This window comes from Bombina bombina, chromosome 7, assembly GCF_027579735.1.
Source record: "Bombina bombina isolate aBomBom1 chromosome 7, aBomBom1.pri, whole genome shotgun sequence".
NCBI classification, from domain to species: Eukaryota; Metazoa; Chordata; class Amphibia; order Anura; family Bombinatoridae; genus Bombina; species Bombina bombina.
The window spans coordinates 38,760,012-38,785,803 of NC_069505.1; the positions used below are offsets into that span (position 1 = coordinate 38,760,012).

Genomic DNA, 25,792 nt, shown 5'->3' on the forward strand with positions numbered 1-25,792 from the left:
TGTGATCAGCCTGTACTTCCTTTACACACCGGCTCCTCCCGCGCACTGGGGCTTCTCCCGCGCACTGGGGCTCCTCCCGCGCACTGGGGCTCCTCCCGCGCACTGGGGCTCCTCCCGCGCACTGGGGCTTCTCCCGCGCACTGGGGCTTCTCCCGCGCACTGGGGCTCCTCCCGCGCACTGGGGCTCCTCCCGCGCACTGGGGCTTCTCCCGCGCACTGGGGCTTCTCCCGCGCACTGGGGCTTCTCCTGTGCACTGGGGCTCCTCCCGCGCACTGGGGCTCCTCCCGCGCACTGGGGCTTCTCCCGCGCACTGGGGCTCCTCCCGCGCACTGGGGCTCCTCCCGCGCACTGGGGCTCCTCCCGCGCACTGGGGCTTCTCCCGCGCACTGGGGCTCCTCCCGCGCACTGGGGCTTCTCCCGCGCACTGGGGCTTCTCCCGCGCACTGGGGCTTCTCCCTCCCACTGGGGCTTCTCCCTCGCACTGGGGCTTCTCCCGTGCACTGGGGCTCCTCCCGCGCACTGGGGCTCCTCCCGCGCACTGGGGCTCCTCCCGCGCACTGGGGCTTCTCCCGCGCACTGGGGCTCCTCCCGCGCACTGGGGCTCCTCCCGCGCACTGGGGCTTCTCCCGCGCACTGGGGCTCCTCCCGCGCACTGGGGCTCCTCCCGCGCACTGGGGCTTCTCCCGCGCACTGGGGCTTCTCCCGCGCACTGGGGCTTCTCCCGCGCACTGGGGCTCCTCCCGCGCACTGGGGCTCCTCCCGCGCACTGGGGCTTCTCCCGCGCACTGGGGCTTCTCCCGCGCACTGGGGCTTCTCCCGCGCACTGGGGCTTCTCCCGCGCACTGGGGCTCCTCCCGCGCACTGGGGCTCCTCCCGCGCACTGGGGCTCCTCCCGCGCACTGGGGCTTCTCCCGCGCACTGGGGCTTCTCTTGTGCACTGGGGCTTCTCCCGCGCACTGGGGCTTCTCTTGTGCACTGGGGCTTCTCTTGTGCACTGGGGCTTCTCCCGCGCACTGGGGCTTCTCCCGCGCACTGGGGCTTCTCCCGCGCACTGGGGCTTCTCCCGCGCACTGGGGCTTCTCCCGCGCACTGGGGCTTCTCTTGTGCACTGGGGCTTCTCCCGCGCACTGGGGCTCCTCCCGCGCACTGGGGCTCCTCCCGCGCACTGGGGCTTCTCCCGCGCACTGGGGCTTCTCCCGCGCACTGGGGCTTCTCTTGTGCACTGGGGCTTCTCCCGCGCACTGGGGCTTCTCTTGTGCACTGGGGCTTCTCTTGTGCACTGGGGCTTCTCCCGCGCACTGGGGCTTCTCCCGCGCACTGGGGCTTCTCCCGCGCACTGGGGCTTCTCTTGTGCACTGGGGCTTCTCCCGCGCACTGGGGCTTCTCTTGTGCACTGGGGCTTCTCTTGTGCACTGGGGCTTCTCTTGTGCACTGGGGCTTCTCTTGTGCACTGGGGCTTCTCTTGTGCACTGGGGCTTCTCTTGTGCACTGGGGCTTCTCCTGCGCACTGGGGCTTCTCTTGTGCACTGGGGCTTCTCTTGTGCACTGGGGCTTCTCTTGTGCACTGGGGCTCCTCTTGTGCACTGGGGCTTCTCCCGCGCACTGGGGCTTCTCCCGCGCACTGGGGCTTCTCCCGCGCACTGGGGCTTCTCCCGCGCACTGGGGCTTCTCTTGTGCACTGGGGCTTCTCTTGTGCACTGGGGCTTCTCCCGCGCACTGGGGCTTCTCCCGCGCACTGGGGCTTCTCCCGCGCACTGGGGCTCCTCTTGTGCACTGGGTCTTCTCCCGTGCACTGGGTCTTCTCCCGCGCACTGGGTCTTCTCCCGCGCACTGGGGCTCTTCTTGTGCACTGGGTCTTCTCCCGCGCACTGGGTCTTCTCCCGCGCACTGGGTCTTCTCCCGCGCACTGGGGCTCCTCTTGTGCACTGGGTCTTCTCCCGCGCACTGGGGCTCCTCTTGTGCACTGGGTCTTCTCCCGTGCACTGGGTCTTCTCCCGTGCACTGGGTCTTCTCCCGCGCACTGGGTCTTCTCCCGCGTACTGGGGCTCCTCTTGTGCACTGGGTCTTCTCCCGCGCACTGGGTCTTCTCCCGCGCACTGGGTCTTCTCCCGCGCACTGGGTCTTCTCCCGCGCACTGGGGCTCCTCTTGTGCACTGGGGCTCCTCTTGTGCACTGGGGCTTCTCTTGTGCACTGGGGCTTCTCTTGTGCACTGGGGCTTCTCCCGCGCACTGGGGCTTCTCCCGTGCACTGGGGCTTCTCCCGTGCACTGGGGCTTCTCCCGCGCACTGGGGCTTCTCTTGTGCACTGGGGCTTCTCTTGTGCACTGGGGCTCCTCACGTGCACTGGGGCTCCTCACGTGTACTGGGGCTTCTCTTGCGCACTGGGGCTCCTCACGCGCGCGCACACTGGCGCTCCTTTCGCACCCGTGAGGAGCCCCAGTGCGCAAGAGAAGCCCCAGTGTGTGTGTGTGTGCGCGCGCGCGTGAGGAGCCCCAGTGCGCAAGAGAAGCCCCAGTGCACGGGAGAAGCCCCAGTGCGCGGGAGGAGCCGGTGTGTAAAGGAAGTACAGGCTGATCACGTGCACTGGGACTTTTCTCGCGCACTGGAGCTCCTCGCGCGCACGCACTGTGCACGGCTCCTCTCGCGCACGCACTGTGCACTGCTTTTCTCCCGCACGGGGGCTTTTCTCCCGCACTGTGGCTCCTCTCGTGCACGCACTGTGCACTGCTTTTCTCGCGCACGGGGGCTCCTCTCGCACACGCACTGTGCACTGCTTTTCTCCCGCACGGGGGCTTTTCTCCCGCACTGGGGCTCCTCTCGCGCACTGGGGCTCCTCTCGCGCACGCACTGTGCACTGCTTTTCTCCCGCACTTGGGCTCCTCTCGCGCACTTGGGCTCCTCTCGCGCACTGGGGCTCCTCTCGCACACGCACTGTGCACTGCTTTTCTCGCGCACGGGGGCTTTTCTCGCGCACGGGGGCTCCTCTCGCGCACTAGGGCTCCTCACGCGCACGCACTGTGCACTGCTTTTCTCCCGCACGGGGGCTCCTCTCGCGCACTTGGGCTCCTCTCGCGCACTGGGGCTCCTCTCGCACACGCACTGTGCACTGCTTTTCTCGCGCACGGGGGCTTTTCTCGCGCACGGGGGCTCCTCTCGCGCACTGGGGCTTCTCACCATAACAATAAGTGCAGGTCTGTATAAAACTAGTCCTTAAAGGGACATGAAACTCAAATGTTCTTCTATCATGATTCACAGGGAACGTTATTTAAGCAACTTTCCCATTTCCCATCCTTTCTATTATTAAATTTGCTTCATTTCCTTGTTATCCTTTGTTGAAAAGCATATCTAGGTAGGCTCAAGGAGCTAGCTACTGATTGGTGGCTACATACACTTGTCATTGGCTCATCAGATGTGCTCAGCTCGCTCCCAGTAGTGTTGCTGCTCTGGAGCTAATTTTATATAAGTGAGACAATAAAATTATTCTTTTATATCCTGTAATCTGGTGCAGGTTTGTTTTAAGCACATAACTCTGTCATTCTGTGTTCAACCTGCCCCATAGCCGTCTGCGCTGTTACTCTACATGCTGTCAGTATAAACACATTGTACTGTGCTGTTACTCTACACGGTATCAGTATACTCACATTGTACTGCGCTGTTACTCTACAAGCTATCAGTATACTCACATTGTACTGCGCTGTTACTCTACACGCTGTCAGTATAAACACATTGTACTGTGCTGTTACTCTACACGGTATCAGTATACTCACATTGTACTGCGCTGTTACTCTACAAGCTATCAGTATACTCACATTGTACTGTTCTGTTACTCTACAAGCTGTCAGTATACTCACATTGTACTGCGCTGTTACTCTACAAGCTGTCAGTATACTCACATTGTACTGTTCTGTTACTCTACAAGCTGTCAGTATACTCACATTGTACTGCGCTGTTACTCTACAAGCTATCAGTATACTCATGTACTGCACTGTTACTCTACTAGCTGTCAGTATACTCACATTGTACTGCGCTGTTACTCTACAAGCTATCAGTATACTCATGTACTGCACTGTTACTCTACTAGCTGTCAGTATACTCACATTGTACTGTTCTGTTACTCTACTAGCTGTCAGTATACTAACATTGTACTGCGCTGTTACTCTACATGCTATCAGTATACTCACATTGTACTGTGCTGTTACTCTACACGCTGTCAGTATACTCACATTGTACTGCGCTGTTACTCTACTAGCTGTCAGTATACTCACATTGTACTGCGCTGTTACTCTACAAGCTGTCAGTATACTCACATTGTACTGTTCTGTTACTCTACAAGCTGTCAATATACTCACATTGTACTGTGCTGTTAATCTACATGCTATCAGTATACTCACATTGTACTGCGCTGTTACTCTACAAGCTATCAGTATACTCATGTACTGCACTGTTACTCTACAAGCTGTCAGTATACTCACATTGTACTGCGCTGTTACTCTACAAGCTATCAGTATACTCATGTACTGCACTGTTACTCTACTAGCTGTCAGTATACTCACATTGTACTGCGCTGTCACTCTACTAGCTGTCAGTATACTCACATTGTACTGTGCTGTTACTCTACAAGCTGTCAGTATACTCACATTGTACTGTTCTGTTACTCTACAAGCTGTCAGTATACTCACATTGTTCTTCGCTGTTACTCTACAAGCTGTCAGTATACTCACATTGTACTGTGCTGTTACTCTACACGCTGTCAGTATACTCACATTGTACTGTTCTGTTACTCTACTAGCTGTCAGTATACTCACATTGTACTGTTCTGTTACTCTACAAGCTGTCAGTATACTCACATTGTACTGCGCTGTCACTCTACTAGCTGTCAGTATACTCACATTGTACTGCGCTGTTACTCTACAAGCTGTCAGTATACTCACATTGTACTGCGCTGTTACTCTACAAGCTGTCAGTATACTCACATTGTACTGCGCTGTTACTCTACAAGCTGTCAGTATACTCACATTGTACTGTGCTGTTACTCTACACGCTGTCAGTATGCTCACATTGTACTGCGCTGTTACTCTACAAGCTGTCAGTATACCCACATTCATGTTCTGCGCTGTTACTCTTCAAGCTGTCAATATACCCGCATTGTACTGCACTGTTACTCTACAAACTGTCAGTATACCTATTACCTGTATTATACTGTACTGTTACTGTTCAAACTGTCAGTATACTCACATTGTACTGCGCTGTTACTCTATGAACTTTCAGTGTACCTGCAGGCATTGTACTACGCTGTTCCTCTACAAGCTGTCAGTATACCCTCATTGTACTGCACTGTTACTCTACAAGCTGTCGGTATACCCATATGGTACTGCGCTGTTACTCTACAAGCTGTCAGTATATCTGCCTTGTACTGCACTGTTCCTGATGCTCCTGCAGAGCTCTGTAGCTCGTCCCTGCTGTAAATATGCACATTCTGCCTTTTCCACCCTGGGGTTATTGCAAAACCTGTTAAACTGTGATGTGAAATTTAAAGAGAGCAAAGTGCATTGTGTTATTACTTGACCTGTTCTTCTGCTGATTATGGAGTATAGACGCTGTATGTACTCGGTATTGTTTGTGTAGTAAATAACACTAGTTATGCAGTAGTATTTAATTTTCCTAGACAACATAGAGTCTGCGCGTAGTGCTTTCTGACAGCGCTATTTATTGCTCGGAATTCTGCGAAGCACACGGTTTGTTTGTACAATGATCTAACGTGATAGCGAATACAGTTATGCAAATGTCGTGTGTGATTCCTGACATGAATTATATATGTAAAAATAGTAGTGTTTGTATATATTTTTATTTGTAACCATTTAATTAAAAGGGAATTGATTATTAAAGGGACAGTCAAGTCAAAAATAAACTTTCATGATTCAGATAGGACGTGCAATTTGTAAACAACTTTCCTATTTACTTTTATCATCAAATGTGCTTTGTTCTCTTGGTATTCTTTGTTGAAAGCTAAATCAAGGTAGGCACATATTCTAATTTCTAAGCCCTTGAAGGCTGCCTCTTATCTTAGTGAATTTTGACAGTTTATGACAGCTAGATAGCGCTAGTTCATGTGTGCCATATATCTACCATTGTGCTCACTCCCGTGAAGTTATTTACTAGTCAGCACTGATTGGCTAAAATGCAAGTCTGTCAAAAGAACTGAGATAAGGGGGCAGTCTGCATAGGCTTAGATACAAGGTAATCACAGAGGTAAAATAACCGTGTTGGTTTTGCAAAACTGGGGAATGGGTAATAAAGGGATTATCTATCTTTTTAAACAATAACATTTTTGGTGTTGACTGTCCCTTTAATACAAAAAGGAAGAAAATAATTATCTTATGAATTTCTGCACAGTGTATTATTGTTGTATTGTAACAGATGACATTTTTGGTTATAAACAATAGCGAATATCATATTAATATTATCTATATATCTTTTTTTAATTTTTTACACACACTTTAGTTACATAATATTTTATATTAAATTCAATATAAATAACATGGTTGTTTTAGATTCATAACTGGCAATTACACTGAGGGCACCTTGCTTATATAATCATATTCTATAAATAAAGTACAATGCCACGTTCATACATCTTCACTAACATCTGTCTATGTGAAAAGTCATAAATCCTTTTAAAGGGATAGAACGATCAAAACTGAAATCTGCATGATTGCATTTCAGTTTGATATACAGTAGATGTAAAAAGTCTACACACCCCTGTTAAAATGTCAGGTTTCTGTGATGTAAAAAAATGAGACACAGATAAATCATTTCAGAACTTTTTCCACCTTTTAATGTGACCTATAAACTATGCAAATCAATTGAAAAGCAAACTGAAATCTTTTAGATAAAGGGAAATATAAAAAAATAATAATATGGTTGCATAAGTGTGAACACCCTTTTATAACTGGGGGTGTAGCTGTTTTCAGAATTAAGCAATCACATTCAAAATCATGTTAAATAGGAGTCGGTACACACCTGTCATCATAAAGTGCCTTTGATTAACCCCAAATAAAGTTCAGCTGTTCTAGCTAGGTCTTTCCTGACATTTTGTTAGTCGCATCATACAGCAAAAGCCATGGTCCGCAGAGAGCGTCTAAAGCATCAGAGGGATCTCATTGTTAAAAGGTATCAGTCAGGAGAAGGGTACAAAAGAATTTCCAAGGCATTAGATATACTATGGAACACAGTCATCATCAAGTGAAGAAAATATGGCGCAACAGTGACATTACCAAGAACTGGATGTCCCTCCAAAATTGATGAAAAGACAAGAAGAAAACTGGTCTGGGAGGCTGCCAAGAGGCCTACAGCAACATTGAAGGAGCTGCAGGAATATCTGGCAAGTACTGGCTGTGTGGTACATGTGACAACAATCTCCCGTATTCTTCATATGTCTGGGCTATGGAGTAGAGTGGCAAGACGGAAGCCTTTTCTTACCAAGAAAAACATCCAAGCCAGGCTACATTTTGCAAAAACACATCTGAAGTTTCCCAAAAGCATGTTGCAAAAGGTGTTATGGTCTGATGAAACCAAGGTTGAACTTTTTGGCCATAATTCCAAAAGATATGTTTGGCGCAAAAACAACACTGCATATCACCAAAAGAACACCATACCCACAATGAAGCATGGTGGTGTCGGCATCATGCTTTGGGGTTGTTTTTCTTCAGCTGGAACTGGGGTCTTAGTCAAGGTAGAGGGAGTAATGAACAGTTCCAAATACCAGACAATACTGGCACAAAACCTTCAGGCTTCTGCTAGAAAGCTGAACATGAAGAGGAACTTCATCTTTCAGCATGACAACGACCCAAAGCATACATCCAAATCAACAAAGGAATGGCTTCACCAGAAGAAGATTAAAGTTTTGGAATGGCCCAGCCAGAGCCCAGACCTGAATCCAATTCAAAATCTGTGTGGTGATCTGAAGAGGGCTGTGCACAGGAGATGCCCTCGCATTCTGACAGATTTAGAGTGTTTTTGTAAAGAAGAGTGGGCAAATCTTGCCACGTCAAGATGTGCCATGCTGATAGACTCATACCCAAGACTGAGTGCTGTAATAAAATCAAAGGGTGCTTCAATAAAGTATTAGTTTAAGGGTGTTCACACTTATGCAACCGTATTATTTTAGTTTTTTATTTCCCTTTACCTAAAAGATTTCAGTTTGCTTTTCAATTGATTTGCATAGTTTATAGGTCACATTAAAAGGTGGAAAAAGTTCTGAAATGATTTATCTGTGTCTCATTTTTTTACATCCCAGAAACCTGACATTTTAACAGGGATGTGTAAACTTTTTAAATACACTGTATAAGCATTTTTGCAATATACTTCCATTAGCAAATATGCTTCTAGTAAAAGTCATTACAGTTTTTCAGCAGCATATGCACATATCCTCTGAGGGCCCGTGCATGAGTATTTAATCACTTTACCTGTTTAGAGAGGTATATGTGGTGTGTATTGCTTCTAAAGACATCATTTGTGTCATAAAAGCCACCACTGACTATCTGAGAAGGTGTAGTGTTTAAAAGGATATAAAACCCACATTTTTTTTCTTTTTTAATTTACTCCTTTTATCAATTTTTCTTCATTCTCTTGGTATCTTTATTTGAAAAGGAGCCAGACCATTTTTGGTTCTGCAGCGGTGGCTAAATCTAGCCACCGACCAGCAAGCGCTACCCAGGGTTCTGAAACAAAAATGGGCCGGCTCCTAAGCTTACATTCCTGCTTTTTCAAATAAAGATAGCAAGAGAACGAAGAAAAATTGATAATAGGCGTAAATTAGAACGTTGCTTAAAATTGCTGCTCTATCTGAATCATGAGAGAAAAAAAATTGTTTTTTGTACCTTTAAATTGAAATGCCCCCATGCACATTTTATTTTTTAACTTTTATATCCCTTTAAGTTATCAAATCTGCTTGTAAAATCACTCTAACAAGTACAGTAAGGGCGAGATTTGTCAATCTGCGAACGAACAGGATTCACATGTTGTGAACCTGTCCGCATTTGACAACAGATTGTGGGGTACATTTGGGTGAACGTTTGTGCAAGTCAACCCCCCTTCTCTCACACAACCAATCGAAAGTAGGGCGTCTCAATAACCCCGGTCAAATGAATCCACCAACTCCAAATTAGGGGGAGATTTATCAAGCTGAGGCAGACAGGGTCTGAACAGACAATCACGCGCAGGCAGGAGCTGTCAATCTCCCCGGTCGGAAAAGACCGGGAGATTGAATTTTCGCCAAACAAGAGGTGGTGAAAGGTTAGGGAAGCAGCAGTCTGATGACCGCTGCTTGTTAAATACGGCGTGTAGGTTCTCGTGTGAGAAACTGCAGCCGTAGGGGCTCAAAGGCTGGTGAAAGCCTTTGATAAATCGAACCCCTTAGTGCAGAGCTTTTCATGTTTGTGACACACTTTTCAGACCTACATCATTTTGCGACACCGTAATTCAGTTGTACTAGCAAACAGGAGGTTAAACAAACTTGTTTTAAGAGATACGGACACATACATAAATTATATCATTACAAAATGTATTTACAAGTAACAGTAAGTATGTGCAAGAATTAAAAAAAAGTTTAATAACACCAATAGCTGTTTACTATTTTAATGGGATGTATGAGGTTGATGAACACAGTTTCTGAATATTTGGTGGAATATTAGATAAAGACACTCACATTTCATCATCAAGCAGCTGTCCCACTCACTGACTACACGTGCAGTCACGAGTCGATTGGGGAGACTACACGTGCAGTCACGAGTCGATTGGGGAGACTACACGTGCAGTCACGAGTCGATTGGGGAGACTACACGTGCAGTCACGAGTCGATTGGGGAGACTACACGTGCATCCATGAGTCGATTGGGGAGACTACACATGCAGTCAGGAGCCAATGTGCCATCAAAGCCGCCAATGGGAATAGTTTCAGTTCCCACTAAGCTGCGCCAATAGGTTGAAATGATCTGTGATCCACTAGGTATCAATCATGTGTCAACCATGTGATATGCGTAGCAGGCAGGCGGAAAGTCGGAAACCAAAAAATTTAAAAAAAAAAATGTAAATTCAAAAAAATTTGTGCTGAAGCAGGGACACAGCTACACACTGCCGCCGACACACTAATGTGTCACGACACACAGTTTGGAAAGTGAGAGCGATTTATGAAGCAGCGGTTTACAGGCTCAAATGAGCGAGCCTTCAACCAATCAGGGCATTCGCCTCAGGATAAATCTTGCCCTGAAAATCTGAATGCTCACAGTGTATTGGAGCTTGTTGTCAACTGCAAATACGCCTGGATTTTACAAGCTTGTGATTGTGCACTTTACAATGGAAGACATTTTGCATATAACCTGCATGACAAAGGGCAAAACACTCTTCTTTGAGAATTACACCAGATGAAAATAGTAGGAATGTCAGAAAGGAGTGGTATATGTGTCTTGTCTCTGAATACTCAAACGTTTGTGTATTTCAAATGTACTCCTGAGAGCTAGCTGAGCACATCTAATGAGCCAATGGGAAGAGGCATATGTGTATAGCCACCTGAGCCTATCTAGGTATGCTTTTCAACAAATGATACAAAAAGAAAATTTGATAACAAATACATTAAAGCGTCACTTAAAATTGCTGCACCATCTGATTCATTTAAAGGAACGTAATAGTGAAAATTTAAATGGACATGAATGCATTTCAGCCTTAAAAGGATACTGAATTCAGATAGAGCATGCAATTTTAGCAACTTTCTAATTTACTCCTATTATCAATTTTTTTTCATTCTCTTGGTATCTTTATTTGAAAAAGCAGGAATGTAAGCTTAGGAGCCAGGTCATTTTTTTGTTCAGCACCCTGGATAGCCCTTGCTGATTGGTGGCTGCATTTAGCCACCAATAAGCAAGCATAACCCAGGTTCTGAACCAAAAATGGGCCGAATCCTAAGCTTACATTCCTGCTTTTTAAATGAAGATAACAAGAGAACAAAGAAAAAATAATTGGAGTAAATTAGAAAGTTGCTTGAAATTGGGTTCAGTGTCCCTTTAAATAGAAGCATTTGTGCAATATTCTCATTAACAAAGGTTCTTTTACTAAGATCATTATTGTCTCATAAGCACATATTCTGTGTGCACTCACCCGAGTATCACACCTGCTTAGAGAGTGCTGACATGATATACTCCAATCGCTGCATTTCTGAGCTGGTGATCCTATTAGGTTGATGTATTATACGTTGATATACGTTGACTTATTAGTTTATTGTGTGGTGTCTCACAAGTATCCCATGATCATTAAAAAGACATCATGAAAATAATGTTCTCTAATTTTGTGTGTTTAAAGGGACAGTCAAGTCCCAAAAAAACTTTTTTTTTTATTTAAATAGGAAATGAAATTTTAAACACCTTTCCAAATTACTTTTATCACCAATTTTGGTTTGTTCTCTTGGTATTCTTAGTTGAAGCTAAACCTAGGAGGTTCATATGCTAATTTCTTAGAACTTGAAGGCCGCCTCTAATCTGAATGCATTTTGACAGTTTTTCACCACTAGAGGGCATTAGTTCATGTGTGTCAGATAGATAACATTGAGCTCACGCACGTGAAGTTACCTAGGATTGAGCACTGATTGGCTAAAATGCAAGTCTGTCAGAAGAACTAAAATAAGGGGGCAGTCTGCAGAGGCTTAGATACAAGGTAAAAAGTGTATTAATATAACTGTGTTGGTTATGCAAAACTGGGGAATGAGTAATAAAGGGACTATCTTTTTAAATAACAAAAATTCTGGTGTTGACTGTCCCTTTAAGCTCTGCAAAGAGGTTAAACACAGATAAACTACTGTTTACTACTTAGCCAATCAGTGAGTAGCATACGTGTGTATTCACCAGTCACCGGATGTTTCCTGGTCATTTTTTATTTAGGAACACTCCTAATGCAAGAGTTTAAAGGGACAGTTATCTATATGGCACACATGAACTAACGTCCTCTAGTTGTGAAAATATGTCAAAATGCATTCAGATAAGAGGTAGCCTTCAAGGGCTAAGAAATTAGCATATGAGCCTCAGCCTACCTAGGTTTAGCTTTCAACTGAGAATACCAAGAGAACAAAGCAAAATTGATGATAAAAGTAAATTGGAAAGTTGTTTAAAATGACATGCCCTATCTGAATCATGAAAGTTTATTTTGACTAGACTGTCCCTTTAATTTATGACACAATTTTTTCTCTTGCAGAACAGCTCTACACTATGTCTTCCCGTGACAGACGCCCAGATCTCTGCATCAAGGCAGAACCAGGCACTCCAGAAAGTATAGGGCGCCGGAGCCCCAGCGGCTCTAGTGACAGTAGCGGTCACGGACCTGACTTGCAGGGGAACCGGTGCTGCCGTGGAGGTGACGAGGAGCAAGATGACACCCCAGGACGGGGCAAGTATGTCCTGAACTCCATTCCTAAGCGACTGTGTCTAGTGTGCGGAGATGTAGCATCTGGTTACCACTACGGCGTCGCCTCATGTGAAGCGTGCAAGGCTTTCTTCAAGCGCACTATCCAAGGTAAGGACCCTGGTCAATATTTACAGTTTATAAAATAAAAATCACTGTTAATATGTTAACTATGAAATAATCTATTTAGTGCTAGATTACAAGTGGAGCGCTATTTAAACGTTCGCCCGTAAAGGGGCAAATTAGCCCATTTCTGGCCGCACGTTAAATAACCAGTCATTACAAGTGATTGGTTAATGCTCCCGCGAGCTGGCGGTAGCACTTTACACTAAGCACAATTAACCAAAGGTCAGACCACTGGTTAACAAAAAAAATATATGCTCCAATTGTCCCAAAATATAGTGTACATTGTTCCTGTAGTAAAAAATTATAAGCATCTTTATTTGTTTTAAATAATATGCACAAAGCAGTTATAAGGGGTTAATTTGGGTGGGTGTGGGGTGTTAGAAAAAAATGGCAATGAAAAGTGACTTTACATTGGGGACTGTGTGTTTTTTATGTTTCAATATATATGTATATGCTTACATACCTATATATTTATGTGTTTATACACATACTAACACATACATATATATTTATATGCTTACATACCTATATATTTATGTGTTTATACACATACTAACACATACATGTATATTTATATGCTTACATACCTATATATTTATGTGTTTATACACATACTAACACATACATATATATTTATATGCTTACATACCTATATATTTATGTGTTTATACACATACTAACACATACATATATATTTATATGCTTACATACCTATATATTTATGTGTTTATACACATACTAACACATACATGTATATTTATATGCTTACATACCTATATATTTATGTGTTTATACACATACTAACACATACATATATATTTATATGCTTACATACCTATATATTTATGTGTTTATACACATACTAACACATACATATATATGTATATGCTTACATACCTATATATTTATGTGTTTATACACATACTAACACATACATATATATGTATATGCTTACATACCTATATATTTATGTGTTTATACACATACTAACACATACATATACATTTATATGCTTACATACCTATATATTTATGTGTTTATACACATGCTAACACATACATGTATATTTATATGCTTACATACCTATATATTTATGTGTTTATACACATACTAACACATATATGTATATTTATATGCTTACATACCTATATATTTATGTGTTTATACACATACTAACACATACATATACATTTATATGCTTACATACCTATATATTTATTTGTTTATACACATACTAACACATACATATATATTTATATGCTTACATACCTATATATTTATGTGTTTATACACATACTAACACATACATATATATTTATATGCTTACATACCTATATATTTATGTGTTTATACACATACTAACACATACATATACATTTATATGCTTACATACCTATATATTTATGTGTTTATACACATACTAACACATACATGTATATTTATATGCTTACATACCTATATATTTATGTGTTTATACACATACTAACACATACATATACATTTATATGCTTACATACCTATATATTTATGTGTTTATACACATACTAACACATACATGTATATTTATATGCTTACATACCTATATATTTATGTGTTTATACACATACTAACACATACATGTATATTTATATAGTCATATACATATATATTCTAAATTTGGTGTGCAACGCGAGGTTGCGTTCGCATTGGACTTTACTTGTAATACCAGCGCATATTTGCGTGCGCTGGTATTACTCAGTGTATCACAAACATTGTATTGCGAAAGCGGAATTTTTTCGCTCCACTTGTTGTCTAGACCTTAGTTGGGGAATTCAATGGGTGCAAAAATATTGTTTGTTCAGCCATGAAATTTTCCAGTGTTTAGAAAATGAATAAATGATTTGGTATAGCTGTGCAATAAACAACCTGTTTGGTTCACTTGGATATATTTAATCTGGTTTAGCTGTGGGGTTTTCTATTTTGTAATTCATTAATTAAGCAGTGAACTTCAATCATATTTATTAGTAATCCAACGTTAGAGCTTTCACATTTTTGCACCATCAATACTGATGAAATAGACGCAACGTCCCGCAAGCACTGCAGCTGCTAAACAATGATTGGCTCAGGTGCATGACCGCTGATGTTTGTTTGACTCTCTGCGGCTCTTGAGCTGAATTTTAAAGAGACATAAAACCCAATTATTTTTTCTTTCATAATTCGGATAGAGAATACAATTGTAAACAACTTTCCAATTTACTTCTATTTTTTTCTTGTTATCCTTTGTTGAAAAGCAGTAAGGTAAGCTCAGGAGCGTGCACATGTCTGCTGCACTATTTGGCAGCAGTTTTGCAACAATTGTATTTATTAGCAAAAACACTAGATGGCGGCACTATTTCCTGTTATGTATTGCTTCAGATATCTGCACACTACCCATCTAGATATCTCTTCAACAAAGAATACCATGAGACCAAAGCAAATTTGATAATAACAATAAATTGGAAACTTTTTTTTAAATTATCTGTTCTGTCTGAATCATGAAAGAACAGTTTAGCATGTCCCTTTACCTATATGTCTAACCCCTAATCATTAGCAGGAAGAATCAGTCAGCCAGTGATCATTATCAGTCAGCCAGTAATCATTATCATTAGTCAGCCATCATTATCAGTCAGCCAGTGATCATTATCAGTCAGCCAGTAATCATTATCATCAGTCAGCCAGTAATCATTATCATTAGTCAGCCATCATTATCAGTCAGCCAGTGATCATTATCAGTCAGCCAGTGATCATTATCAGTCAGCCAGTGATCATTATCAGTCAGCCAGTAATCATTAGCAGGAATTATCAGTCAGCCAGTGATCATTATCAGTCAGCCAGTGATCATTATCAGTCAGCCAGTGATCATTAGCAGGAATTATCAGTCAGCCAGTGATCATTATCAGTCAGCCAGTGATCATTATCAGTCAGCCAGTGATCATTATCAGTCAGCCAGTGATCATTAACAGGAATTATCAGTCAGCCAGTGATCATTATCAGTCAGCCAGTGATCATTAGCAGGAATTATCAGTCAGCCAGTGATCATTAGCAGGAATTATCAGTCAGCCAGTGATCATTAGCAGGAATTATCAGTCAGCCAGTGATCATTATCAGTCAGCCAGTGATCATTATCAGTCAGCCAGTGATCATTAGCAGGAATTATCAGTCAGCCAGTGATCATTAGCAGGAATTATCAGTCAGCCAGTGATCATTATCAGTCAGCCAGTGATCATTAACAGGAATTATCAGTCAGCCAAGAATCATTAGCAGGAATTATCAGTCAGCCAGTGATCATTATCAGTCAGCCAGTGATCATTAACAGGAATTATCAGTCAGCCAAGAATCATTAGCAGGAAGTACCCATCAGCCACTGATCATTAGCAGGAAGTGCCCATCAGCCAATATACTTCTTTAGCAGGAAGAACAATTTCTGTATCAATTTCATATAAATCCTATATCAATATCATTTAAAAAATACTTTGTCAGGCAAAAAAGATCTTCTTTCATATGGATAATCAAACATTTCTCCAACATAGGTGTGTCCGGTCCACGGCGTCATCCTTACTTGTGGGATATTCTCCTCCCCAACAGGAAATGGCAAAGAGCCCAGCAAAGCTGGTCACATGATCCCTCCTAGGCTCCGCCTTCCCCAGTCATTCTCTTTGCCGTTGTACAGGCAACATCTCCACGGAGATGGCTTAGAGTTTTTTAGTGTTTAACTGTAGTTTTTATTATTCAATCAAGAGTTTGTTATTTTAAAATAGTGCTGGTATGTACTATTTACTCTGAAACAGAAAAGAGATGAAGATTTCTGTTTGTAAGAGGAAAATGATTTTAGCAACCGTTACTAAAATCGATGGCTGTTCCACACAGGACTGTTGAGAGGAATTAACTTCAGTTGGGGGAACAGTGAGCAGACTTTTGCTGCTTGAGGTATGACACATTCTAACAAGACGATGTAATGCTGGAAGCTGTCATTTTCCCTATGGGATCCGGTAAGCCATGTTTATTACAGACAGAAAAAAAGGGCTTCACAAGGGCTTTTTAAGACTGTAGACATTTTCTGGGCTAAATCGATTTATATATAAACATATTTTATACTCCATAGCCTTGAGGAATTATTTTAATCTTGGGAATTTTGTAAAATAACCGGCAGGCACTGTATTGGACACCTTATTCTCTAGGGGCTTTCCCTAATCATAGGCAGAGTCTCATTTTCGCGCCTGTATTGCGCACTTGTTTTTGAGAAGCATGACATGCAGATGCATGTGTGAGGAGCTCTGATACATAGAAAAGACTTTCTGAAGGCGTCATTTGGTATCGTATTCCCCTTTGGGCTTGGTTGGGTCTCAGCAAAGCAGATACCAGGGACTGTAAAGGGGTTAAATATAAAAACGGCTCCGGTTCCGTTATTTTAAGGGTTAAAGCTTCCAAATTTGGTGTGCAATACTTTTAAGGCTTTAAGACAATGTGGTGAAATTTTGGTGAATTTTGAACAATTCCTTCATACTTTTTCGCAATTGCAGTAATAAAGTGTGTTCAGTTTAAAATTTAAAGTGACAGTAACGGTTTTATTTTAAAACGTTTTTTGTACTTTGTTATCAAGTTTATGCCTGTTTAACATGTCTGAACTACCAGATAGACTGTGTTCTGAATGTGGGGAAGCCAAGGTTCCTTCTCATTTAAATAGATGTGATTTATGTGACACAAAATTTAGAGAAAATGATGCCCAAGATGATTCCTCAAGTGAGGGGAGTAAGCATGGTACTGCATCATCCCCTCCTTCGTCTACACCAGTCTTGCCCACACAGGAGGCCCCTAGTACATCTAGCGCGCCAATACTCCTTACTATGCAACAATTAACGGCTGTAATGGATAATTCTATCAAAAACATTTTAGCCAAAATGCCCACTTATCAGCGAAAGCGCGACTGCTCTGTTTTAGAAAATACTGAAGAGCATGAGGACGCTGATGATATTGTTTCTGAAGGGCCCCTACACCAGTCTGAGGGGGCCAGGGAGGTTTTGTCTGAGGGAGAAATTTCAGATTCAGGGAAAATTTCTCAACAAGCTGAACCTGATGTGATTACATTTAAATTTAAGTTGGAACATCTCCGCGCTCTGCTTAAGGAGGTGTTATCCACTCTGGATGATTGTGAGAATTTGGTCATTCCAGAGAAACTATGTAAAATGGACAAGTTCCTAGAGGTCCCGGGGCCCCCCAAAGCTTTTCCTATACCCAAGCGGGTGGCGGACATTGTAAATAAAGAATGGGAAAGGCCCGGTATACCTTTCGTCCCTCCCCCCATATTTAAAAAATTGTTTCCTATGGTCGACCCCAGAAAGGACTTATGGCAGACAGTCCCCAAGGTCGAGGGGGCGGTTTCTACTCTAAACAAACGCACCACTATACCCATAGAAGATAGTTGTGCTTTCAAAGATCCTATGGATAAAAAATTAGAAGGTTTGCTTAAAAAGATGTTTGTTCAGCAAGGTTACCTTCTACAACCAATTTCATGCATTGTCCCTGTCACTACAGCCGCGTGTTTCTGGTTCGATGAGCTAGAAAAGGCGATCACTAATAATTCTTCTTCTTATGAGGAGATTATGGACAGAATTCGTGCTCTCAAATTGGCTAATTCTTTCACCCTAGACGCCACTTTGCAATTGGCTAGGTTAGCGGCGAAAAATTCTGGGTTTGCTATTGTGGCGCGCAGAGCGCTTTGGTTAAAATCTTGGTCAGCGGATGCGTCTTCCAAGAACAAATTGCTTAACATTCCTTTCAAGGGGAAAACGCTGTTTGGCCCTGACTTGAAAGAGATTATCTCTGATATCACTGGGGGCAAGGGCCACGCCCTTCCTCAGGATAGGTCTTTCAAGGCCAAAAATAAACCTAATTTTCGTCCCTTTCGCAGAAACGGACCAGCCCCAAGTGCTACGTCCTCTAAGCAGGAGGGTAATACTTCTCAAGCCAAACCAGCCTGGAGACCAATGCAAGGCTGGAACAAAGGAAAGCAGGCCAAGAAACCTGCCACTGCTACCAAGACAGCATGAGATGTTGGCCCCCGATCCGGGACCGGATCTGGTGGGGGGCAGACTCTCTCTCTTCGCTCAGGCTTGGGCAAGAGATGTTCTGGATCCTTGGGCGCTAGAAATAGTCTCCCAAGGTTATCTTCTGGAATTCAAGGGGCTTCCCCCAAGGGGGAGGTTCCACAGGTCTCAGGGATGGGGTTCTACTCCAATCTGTTCGTAGTTCCCAAAAAAGAGGGAACGTTCAGACCAATCTTAGATCTCAAGATCCTAAACAAGTTTCTCAAGGTTCCATTGTTCAAAATGGAAACCATTCGAACAATTCTTCCTTCCATCCAGGAAGGTCAATTCATGACCACGGTGGATTTAAAGGATGCGTATCTACATATTCCTATCCACAAGGAACATCATCGGTTCCTAAGGTTCGCATTCCTGGACAAGCATTACCAGTTTGTGGCACTTCCGTTCGGATTAGCCACTGCTCCAAGGATTTTCACAAAGGTACTAGGGTCCCTTCTAGCGGTGCTAAGACCAAGGGGCATTGCAGTAGTACCTTACTTGGACGACATTCTGATTCAAGCGTCGTCCCTTCCTCAAGCAAAGGCTCACACGGACATTGTCCTGGCCTTTCTCAGATCTCACGGATGGAAAGTGAACGTAGAAAAGAGTTCTTTATCTCCGTCAACAAGGGTTCCCTTCTTGGGAACAATAATAGACTCCTTAGAAATGAGGATTTTTCTGACAGAGGCCAGAAAAACAAAACTTCTGAACTCTTGTCAAATACTTCATTCTGTTCCTCTTCCTTCCATAGCGCAGTGCATGGAAGTAATAGGTTTGATGGTAGCGGCAATGGACATAGTTCCTTTTGCGCGCATTCATCTAAGACCATTACAACTGTGCATGCTCAGTCAGTGGAATGGGGACTATACAGACTTGTCTCCGACGATACAAGTAAATCAGAGGACCAGAGATTCACTCCGTTGGTGGCTGTCCCTGGACAACCTGTCACAGGGGATGAGCTTCCGCAGACCAGAGTGGGTCATTGTCACGACCGACGCCAGTCTGGTGGGCTGGGGCGCGGTCTGGGGACCCCTGAAAGCTCAGGGTCTTTGGTCTCGGGAAGAATCTCTTCTACCGATAAATATTCTGGAACTGAGAGCGATATTCAATGCTCTCAAGGCTTGGCCTCAGCTAGCAAAGGCCAAGTTCATACGGTTTCAATCAGACAACATGACAACTGTTGCGTACATCAACCATCAGGGGGGAACAAGGAGTTCCCTGGCGATGGAAGAAGTGACCAAAATCATTCAATGGGCGGAGACTCACTCCTGCCACTTGTCTGCAATCCACATCCCAGGAGTGGAAAATTGGGAAGCGGATTTTCTGAGTCGTCAGACATTTCATCCGGGGGAGTGGGAACTCCATCCGGAAATCTTTGCCCAAATTACTCAACTGTGGGGCATTCCAGACATGGATCTGATGGCCTCTCGTCAGAACTTCAAGGTTCCTTGCTACGGGTCCAGATCCAGGGATCCCAAGGCGACTCTAGTAGATGCACTAGTAGCACCTTGGACCTTCAAACTAGCTTATGTATTCCCGCCGTTTCCTCTCATCCCCAGGCTGGTAGCCAGGATCAATCAGGAGAGGGCATCGGTGATCTTGATAGCTCCTGCGTGGCCACGCAGGACTTGGTATGCAGACCTGGTGAATATGTCATCGGCTCCACCATGGAAGCTACCTTTGAGACGAGACCTTCTTGTTCAAGGTCCGTTCGAACATCCGAATCTGGTCTCACTCCAACTGACTGCTTGGAGATTGAACGCTTGATCTTATCAAAGCGAGGATTCTCAGATTCTGTCATTGATACTCTTGTTCAGGCCAGAAAGCCTGTAACTAGAAAAATTTACCACAAAATATGGAAAAAATATATCTGTTGGTGTGAATCTAAAGGATTCCCTTGGGACAAGGTAAAAATTCCTAAGATTCTATCCTTTCTTCAAGAAGGTTTGGAGAAAGGATTATCTGCAAGTTCCTTGAAGGGACAGATTTCTGCCTTGACTGTGTTACTTCACAAAAAGCTGGCAGCTGTGCCAGATGTTCAAGCCTTTGTTCAGGCTCTGGTTAGAATCAAGCCTGTTTACAAACCTTTGACTCCTCCTTGGAGTCTCAATTTAGTTCTTTCAGTTCTTCAGGGGGTTCCGTTTGAACCCTTACATTCCGTTGATATTAAGTTATTATCTTGGAAAGTTTTGTTTTTGGTTGCAATTTCTTCTGCTAGAAGAGTTTCAGAATTATCTGCTCTGCAGTGTTCTCCTCCTTATCTGGTGTTCCATGCAGATAAGGTGGTTTTACGTACTAAACCTGGTTTTCTTCCGAAAGTTGTTTCTAACAAAAACATTAACCAGGAGATAGTCGTGCCTTCTTTGTGTCCGAATCCAGTTTCAAAGAAGGAACGTTTGTTGCACAATTTGGATGTTGTTCGTGCTCTAAAATTCTATTTAGATGCTACAAAGGATTTTAGACAAACATATTCCTTGTTTGTTGTTTATTCTGGTAAAAGGAGAGGTCAAAAAGCAACTTCTACCTCTCTCTCTTTTTGGATTAAAAGCATCATTAGATTGGCTTACGAGACTGCCGGACGGCAGCCTCCTGACAGAATCACAGCTCATTCCACTAGGGCTGTGGCTTCCACATGGGCCTTCAAGAACGAGGCTTCTGTTGATCAGATATGTAAGGCAGCGACTTGGTCTTCACTGCACACTTTTACTAAATTTTACAAGTTTGATACTTTTGCTTCTTCTGAGGCTATTTTTGGGAGAAAGGTTTTGCAAGCCGTGGTGCCTTCCATCTAGGTGACCTGATTTGCTCCCTCCCTTCATCCGTGTCCTAAAGCTTTGGTATTGGTTCCCACAAGTAAGGATGACGCCGTGGACCGGACACACCTATGTTGGAGAAAACAGAATTTATGTTTACCTGATAAATTACTTTCTCCAACGGTGTGTCCGGTCCACGGCCCGCCCTGGTTTTTTAATCAGGTCTGATAATTTATTTTCTTTAACTACAGTCACCACGGTATCATATGGTTTCTCCTATGCAAATATTCCTCCTTTACGTCGGTCGAATGACTGGGGAAGGCGGAGCCTAGGAGGGATCATGTGACCAGCTTTGCTGGGCTCTTTGCCATTTCCTGTTGGGGAGGAGAATATCCCACAAGTAAGGATGACGCCGTACACCGGACACACCGTTGGAGAAAGTAATTTATCAGGTAAACATAAATTCTGTTTTTTGATTATGATGTTTTTGGTTTCTGCCGTGAAATGAATATCGGTTATGCTTATAATTTTAGGCTATTGCATATACAAACAAATTATGGACACTGTGCATATTTAAAGTGATGGTAAAATCCAGACTATAATAATGTTGCAATGAAAAATATATTACGGCTAGATTACGAGTTTTGCGTTATGAGGGGTGCGGTACTAACTTGCAAGTTATTGTCACCGCTCACTTCCCTACAGTGCTGCTATTACAGGTTTACAAAACCCCGGCTTTAACAGGCAAGAAGTGAGCGTAAAGCAAAATTGAGCTCCATACCGCACTCCAATACCAGCGCTGCTGAAAGCTGCGGTGAGCTGGTTTTACGTGCTCGTGCACGATTTCCCCATAGACATCACATAAACATATTAACCCCTAAACCGCCGCACTCCCGCATCACAAACACTAGTTAAATATTATTAACCCCTAATCTGCCGTCCCTAACATCGCCGCCACCTACCTACATTTATTAACCCCTAATCTGCCGCCCCCAACGTCGCCGCCACTATACTAAATTTATTAACCCCTAAACCTAAGTCTAACCCTAACAACCCCTAACTTAAATATAATTAAAATACATCTAAATAAAAATTCCTATCATTACCTAAATAATTCCTATTTAAAACTAAATACTTACCTGTAAAATAAACCCTAAACTAGCTACAATATAACTAACAGTTACATTGTAGCTAGCTTAGTGTTTATTTTTATTTTACAGGCAAGTTTGTATTTATTTTAACTAGGTACAATAGTTATTAAATAGTTATTAACTATTTACTAACTACCTAGCTAAAATAAATACAAATTTACCTGTAAAACAAAACCTAACCTGAGGTACACTAACACCTAACATTACACTACAATTAAATAAATTACATTTATTAAATACAATTACCTAAATTACAAGAAAACCAAACACTAAATTACACAAAATAAAAAATAAATTATCAGATATTTAAACTAATTACACCTAATCTAATAGCCCTATCAAAATAAAAAAGCCCCCCCAAAATAAAAATAAAACCCTAGCCTAAACTAAACTACCAATAGCCCTTAAAAGGGCCTTTTGCGGGGCATTGCCCCAAAGAAATCAGCTCTTTTACCTGTAAAAAAATATACAAACACCCCCAACAGTAAAACCCACCATCCACACAACCAAACCCCCCAAATAAAATCCTAACTAAAAAAAAACTAAGCTCCTCATTGCCCTGAAAAGGGCATTTGGATGGGCATTGCACTTTAAAGGGCATTTAGCTCTTTTCAAGTGCCCAAACCCTAATCTAAAAATAAAACCCACCCAATAAACCCTTACAAAAACCTAACACTAACCCCCGAAGATCCACTTACAGTTTTGAAGACCGGACATCCATCCTCAATGAAGCCGGGAGAAGTCTTCATCCAAGCGGCAAGAAGTCCTCAACGAAGCCGGGAGAAGTCTTCATCCAAGCCGGCAGAAGTGGTCCTCCAGACGGGCAGAAGTCTTCATCCAGACGGCATCTTCTATCTTCATCCATCCGTCGCGGAGCGGGTCCATCTTCAAGACATCCAGCGCGGACTGCTCTTCTGGAATGAAGGTTCCTTTAAGTGACGTCATCCAAGATGGCGTCCCTTGAATTCCGATTGGCTGATATAATTCTATCAGCCAATCGGAATTAAAGGTGAAAAAATCCTATTGGCTGATGCAATCAGCCAATAGGATTGAGCTTCAATCCTATTGGCTGATTGGATCAGCCAGTAGGATTGAGCTCGCATTCTATTGGCTGTTCCAATCAGGAATCATTGAAAAAGGACTTTTTGAAAGCTGCGGTAATTACGTTGCGTTACGGCCAAAAAAGTGTACGGTGCAGAAATACCTGCAAGACTCGTAATACCAGCGGTAGTGAAAAAGAGCCATAACGCTGCTTTTTCACTCATATCGCAAAACTCGTAATCTAGCCGTTAGTTTGTAAGTAAAACCACATAATTATTTTTTTTTAAAGTGTATATATATTTTAAAATAAAAGATTTATAATCCTAATTGGTATCTTCAGTTCCTCCGTACCCCTTCATTTCCTCTTTTGGCTGGCTTGTGATGTAAAGAGCAGTCAAATCCACTCTCTACATCGGCTTTCTAAGGGCTTTAAAGAGGCTGAACTTCAATATTGTCATATGACACACACTAGCGGCTAGATTTAGAGTTCGGCGGTAAAAGGGCTGTTAACGCTCCGCGGGTTTTTTTCTGGCCGCACCATAAATTTAACTCTGGTATCGAGAGTTCAAACAAATGCTGCGTTAGGCTCCAAAAAAGGAGCGTAGGGCATATTTAGCGCAAATGCAACTCTCGATACCAGAGTTGCTTACGGACGCGGCCGGCCTCAAAAACGTGCTCGTGCACGATTCTCCCATAGGAAACAATGGGGCTGTTTGAGCTGAAAAAAAACCTAACACCTGCAAAAAAGCAGCGTTCAGCTCCTAACGCAGCCCCATTGTTTCCTATGGGGAAACACTTCCTACGTCTGCACCTAACACTCTAACATGTACCCCGAGTCTAAACACCCCTAGCCTTACACTTATTAACCCCTAATCTGCCGCCCCCGCTATCGCTGACCCCTGCATTACACTTTTAACCCCTAATCTGCCGCTCCGTAAACCGCCGCCACCTACGTTATCCCTATGTACCCCTAATCTGCTGCCCTAACATCGCCGACCCCTATATTATATTTATTAACCCCTAATCTGCCCCCCACAACGTCGCCGACACCTGCCTACACTTATTAACCCCTAATCTGCCGAGCGGACCTGAGCGCTACTATAATAAAGTTATTAACCCCTAATCAGCCTCACTAACCCTATCATAAATAGTATTAACCCCTAATCTGCCCTCCCTAACATCGCCGACACCTACCTTCAATTATTAACCCCTAATCTGCCGACCGGAGCTCACCGCTATTCTAATAAATGTATTAACCCCTAAAGCTAATTCTAACCCTAACACTAACACCCCCCTAAGTTAAATATAATTTTTATCTAACGAAATAAATTAACTCTTATTAAATAAATGATTCCTATTTAAAGCTAAATACTTACCTGTAAAATAAATCCTAATATAGCTACAATATAAATTACATTTATATTATAGCTATTTTAGGATTAATATTTATTTTACAGGTAACTTTGTATTTATTTTAACCAGGTACAATAGCTATTAAATAGTTAAGAACTATTTAATAGTTACCTAGTTAAAATAATTACAAATTTACCTGTAAAATAAATCCTAACCTAAGATATAATTAAACCTAACACTACCCTATCAATAAAATAATTAAATAAACTACCTACAATTACCTACAATTAACCTAACACTACACTATCAATAAATTAATTAAACACAATTGCTACAAATAAATACAATTAAATAAACTATCTAAAGTACAAAAAATAAAAAAGAACTAAGTTACAGAAAATAAAAAAATATTTACAAACATAAGAAAAATATTACAACAATTTTAAACTAATTACACCTACTCTAAGCCCCCTAATAAAATAACAAAGACCCCCAAAATAAAAAATTCCCTACCCTATTCTAAAATACAAAAATTACAAGCTCTTTTACCTTACCAGCCCTGAACAGGGCCCTTTGCGGGGCATGCCCCAAGAATTTCAGCTCTTTTGCCTGTAAAAAAAAACATACAATACCCCCCCCCCAACATTACAACCCACCACCCACATACCCCTAATCTAACCCAAACCCCCTTAAATAAACCTAACACTAATCCCCTGAAGATCTTCCTACCTTGTCTTCACCATCCAGGTATCACCGATCCGTCCTGGCTCCAAGATCTTCATCCAACCCAAGCGGGGGTTGGCGATCCATAATCCGGTGCTCC

At 42.9% G+C, this 25,792-nt stretch overlaps 1 protein-coding gene across 2 annotated transcripts in view; it reads left to right on the plus strand.

The window, feature by feature from the left end:
• Window positions 1-25,792, plus strand: part of ESRRA (estrogen related receptor alpha) — a 75,175-nt gene that overhangs the window by 14,520 nt on the left and 34,863 nt on the right. Inside the window, exon 2 of one of the 2 annotated variants that reach the window (XM_053720047.1) lies at window positions 12,238-12,555. In XM_053720047.1, the coding sequence (XP_053576022.1) occupies window positions 12,252-12,555 (304 nt within the window). In that variant the 5' untranslated portion in view covers window positions 12,238-12,251. The remainder of the gene's footprint in view (window positions 1-12,237; window positions 12,556-25,792) is intronic. The other variant, XM_053720045.1, reaches the window with a different exon arrangement.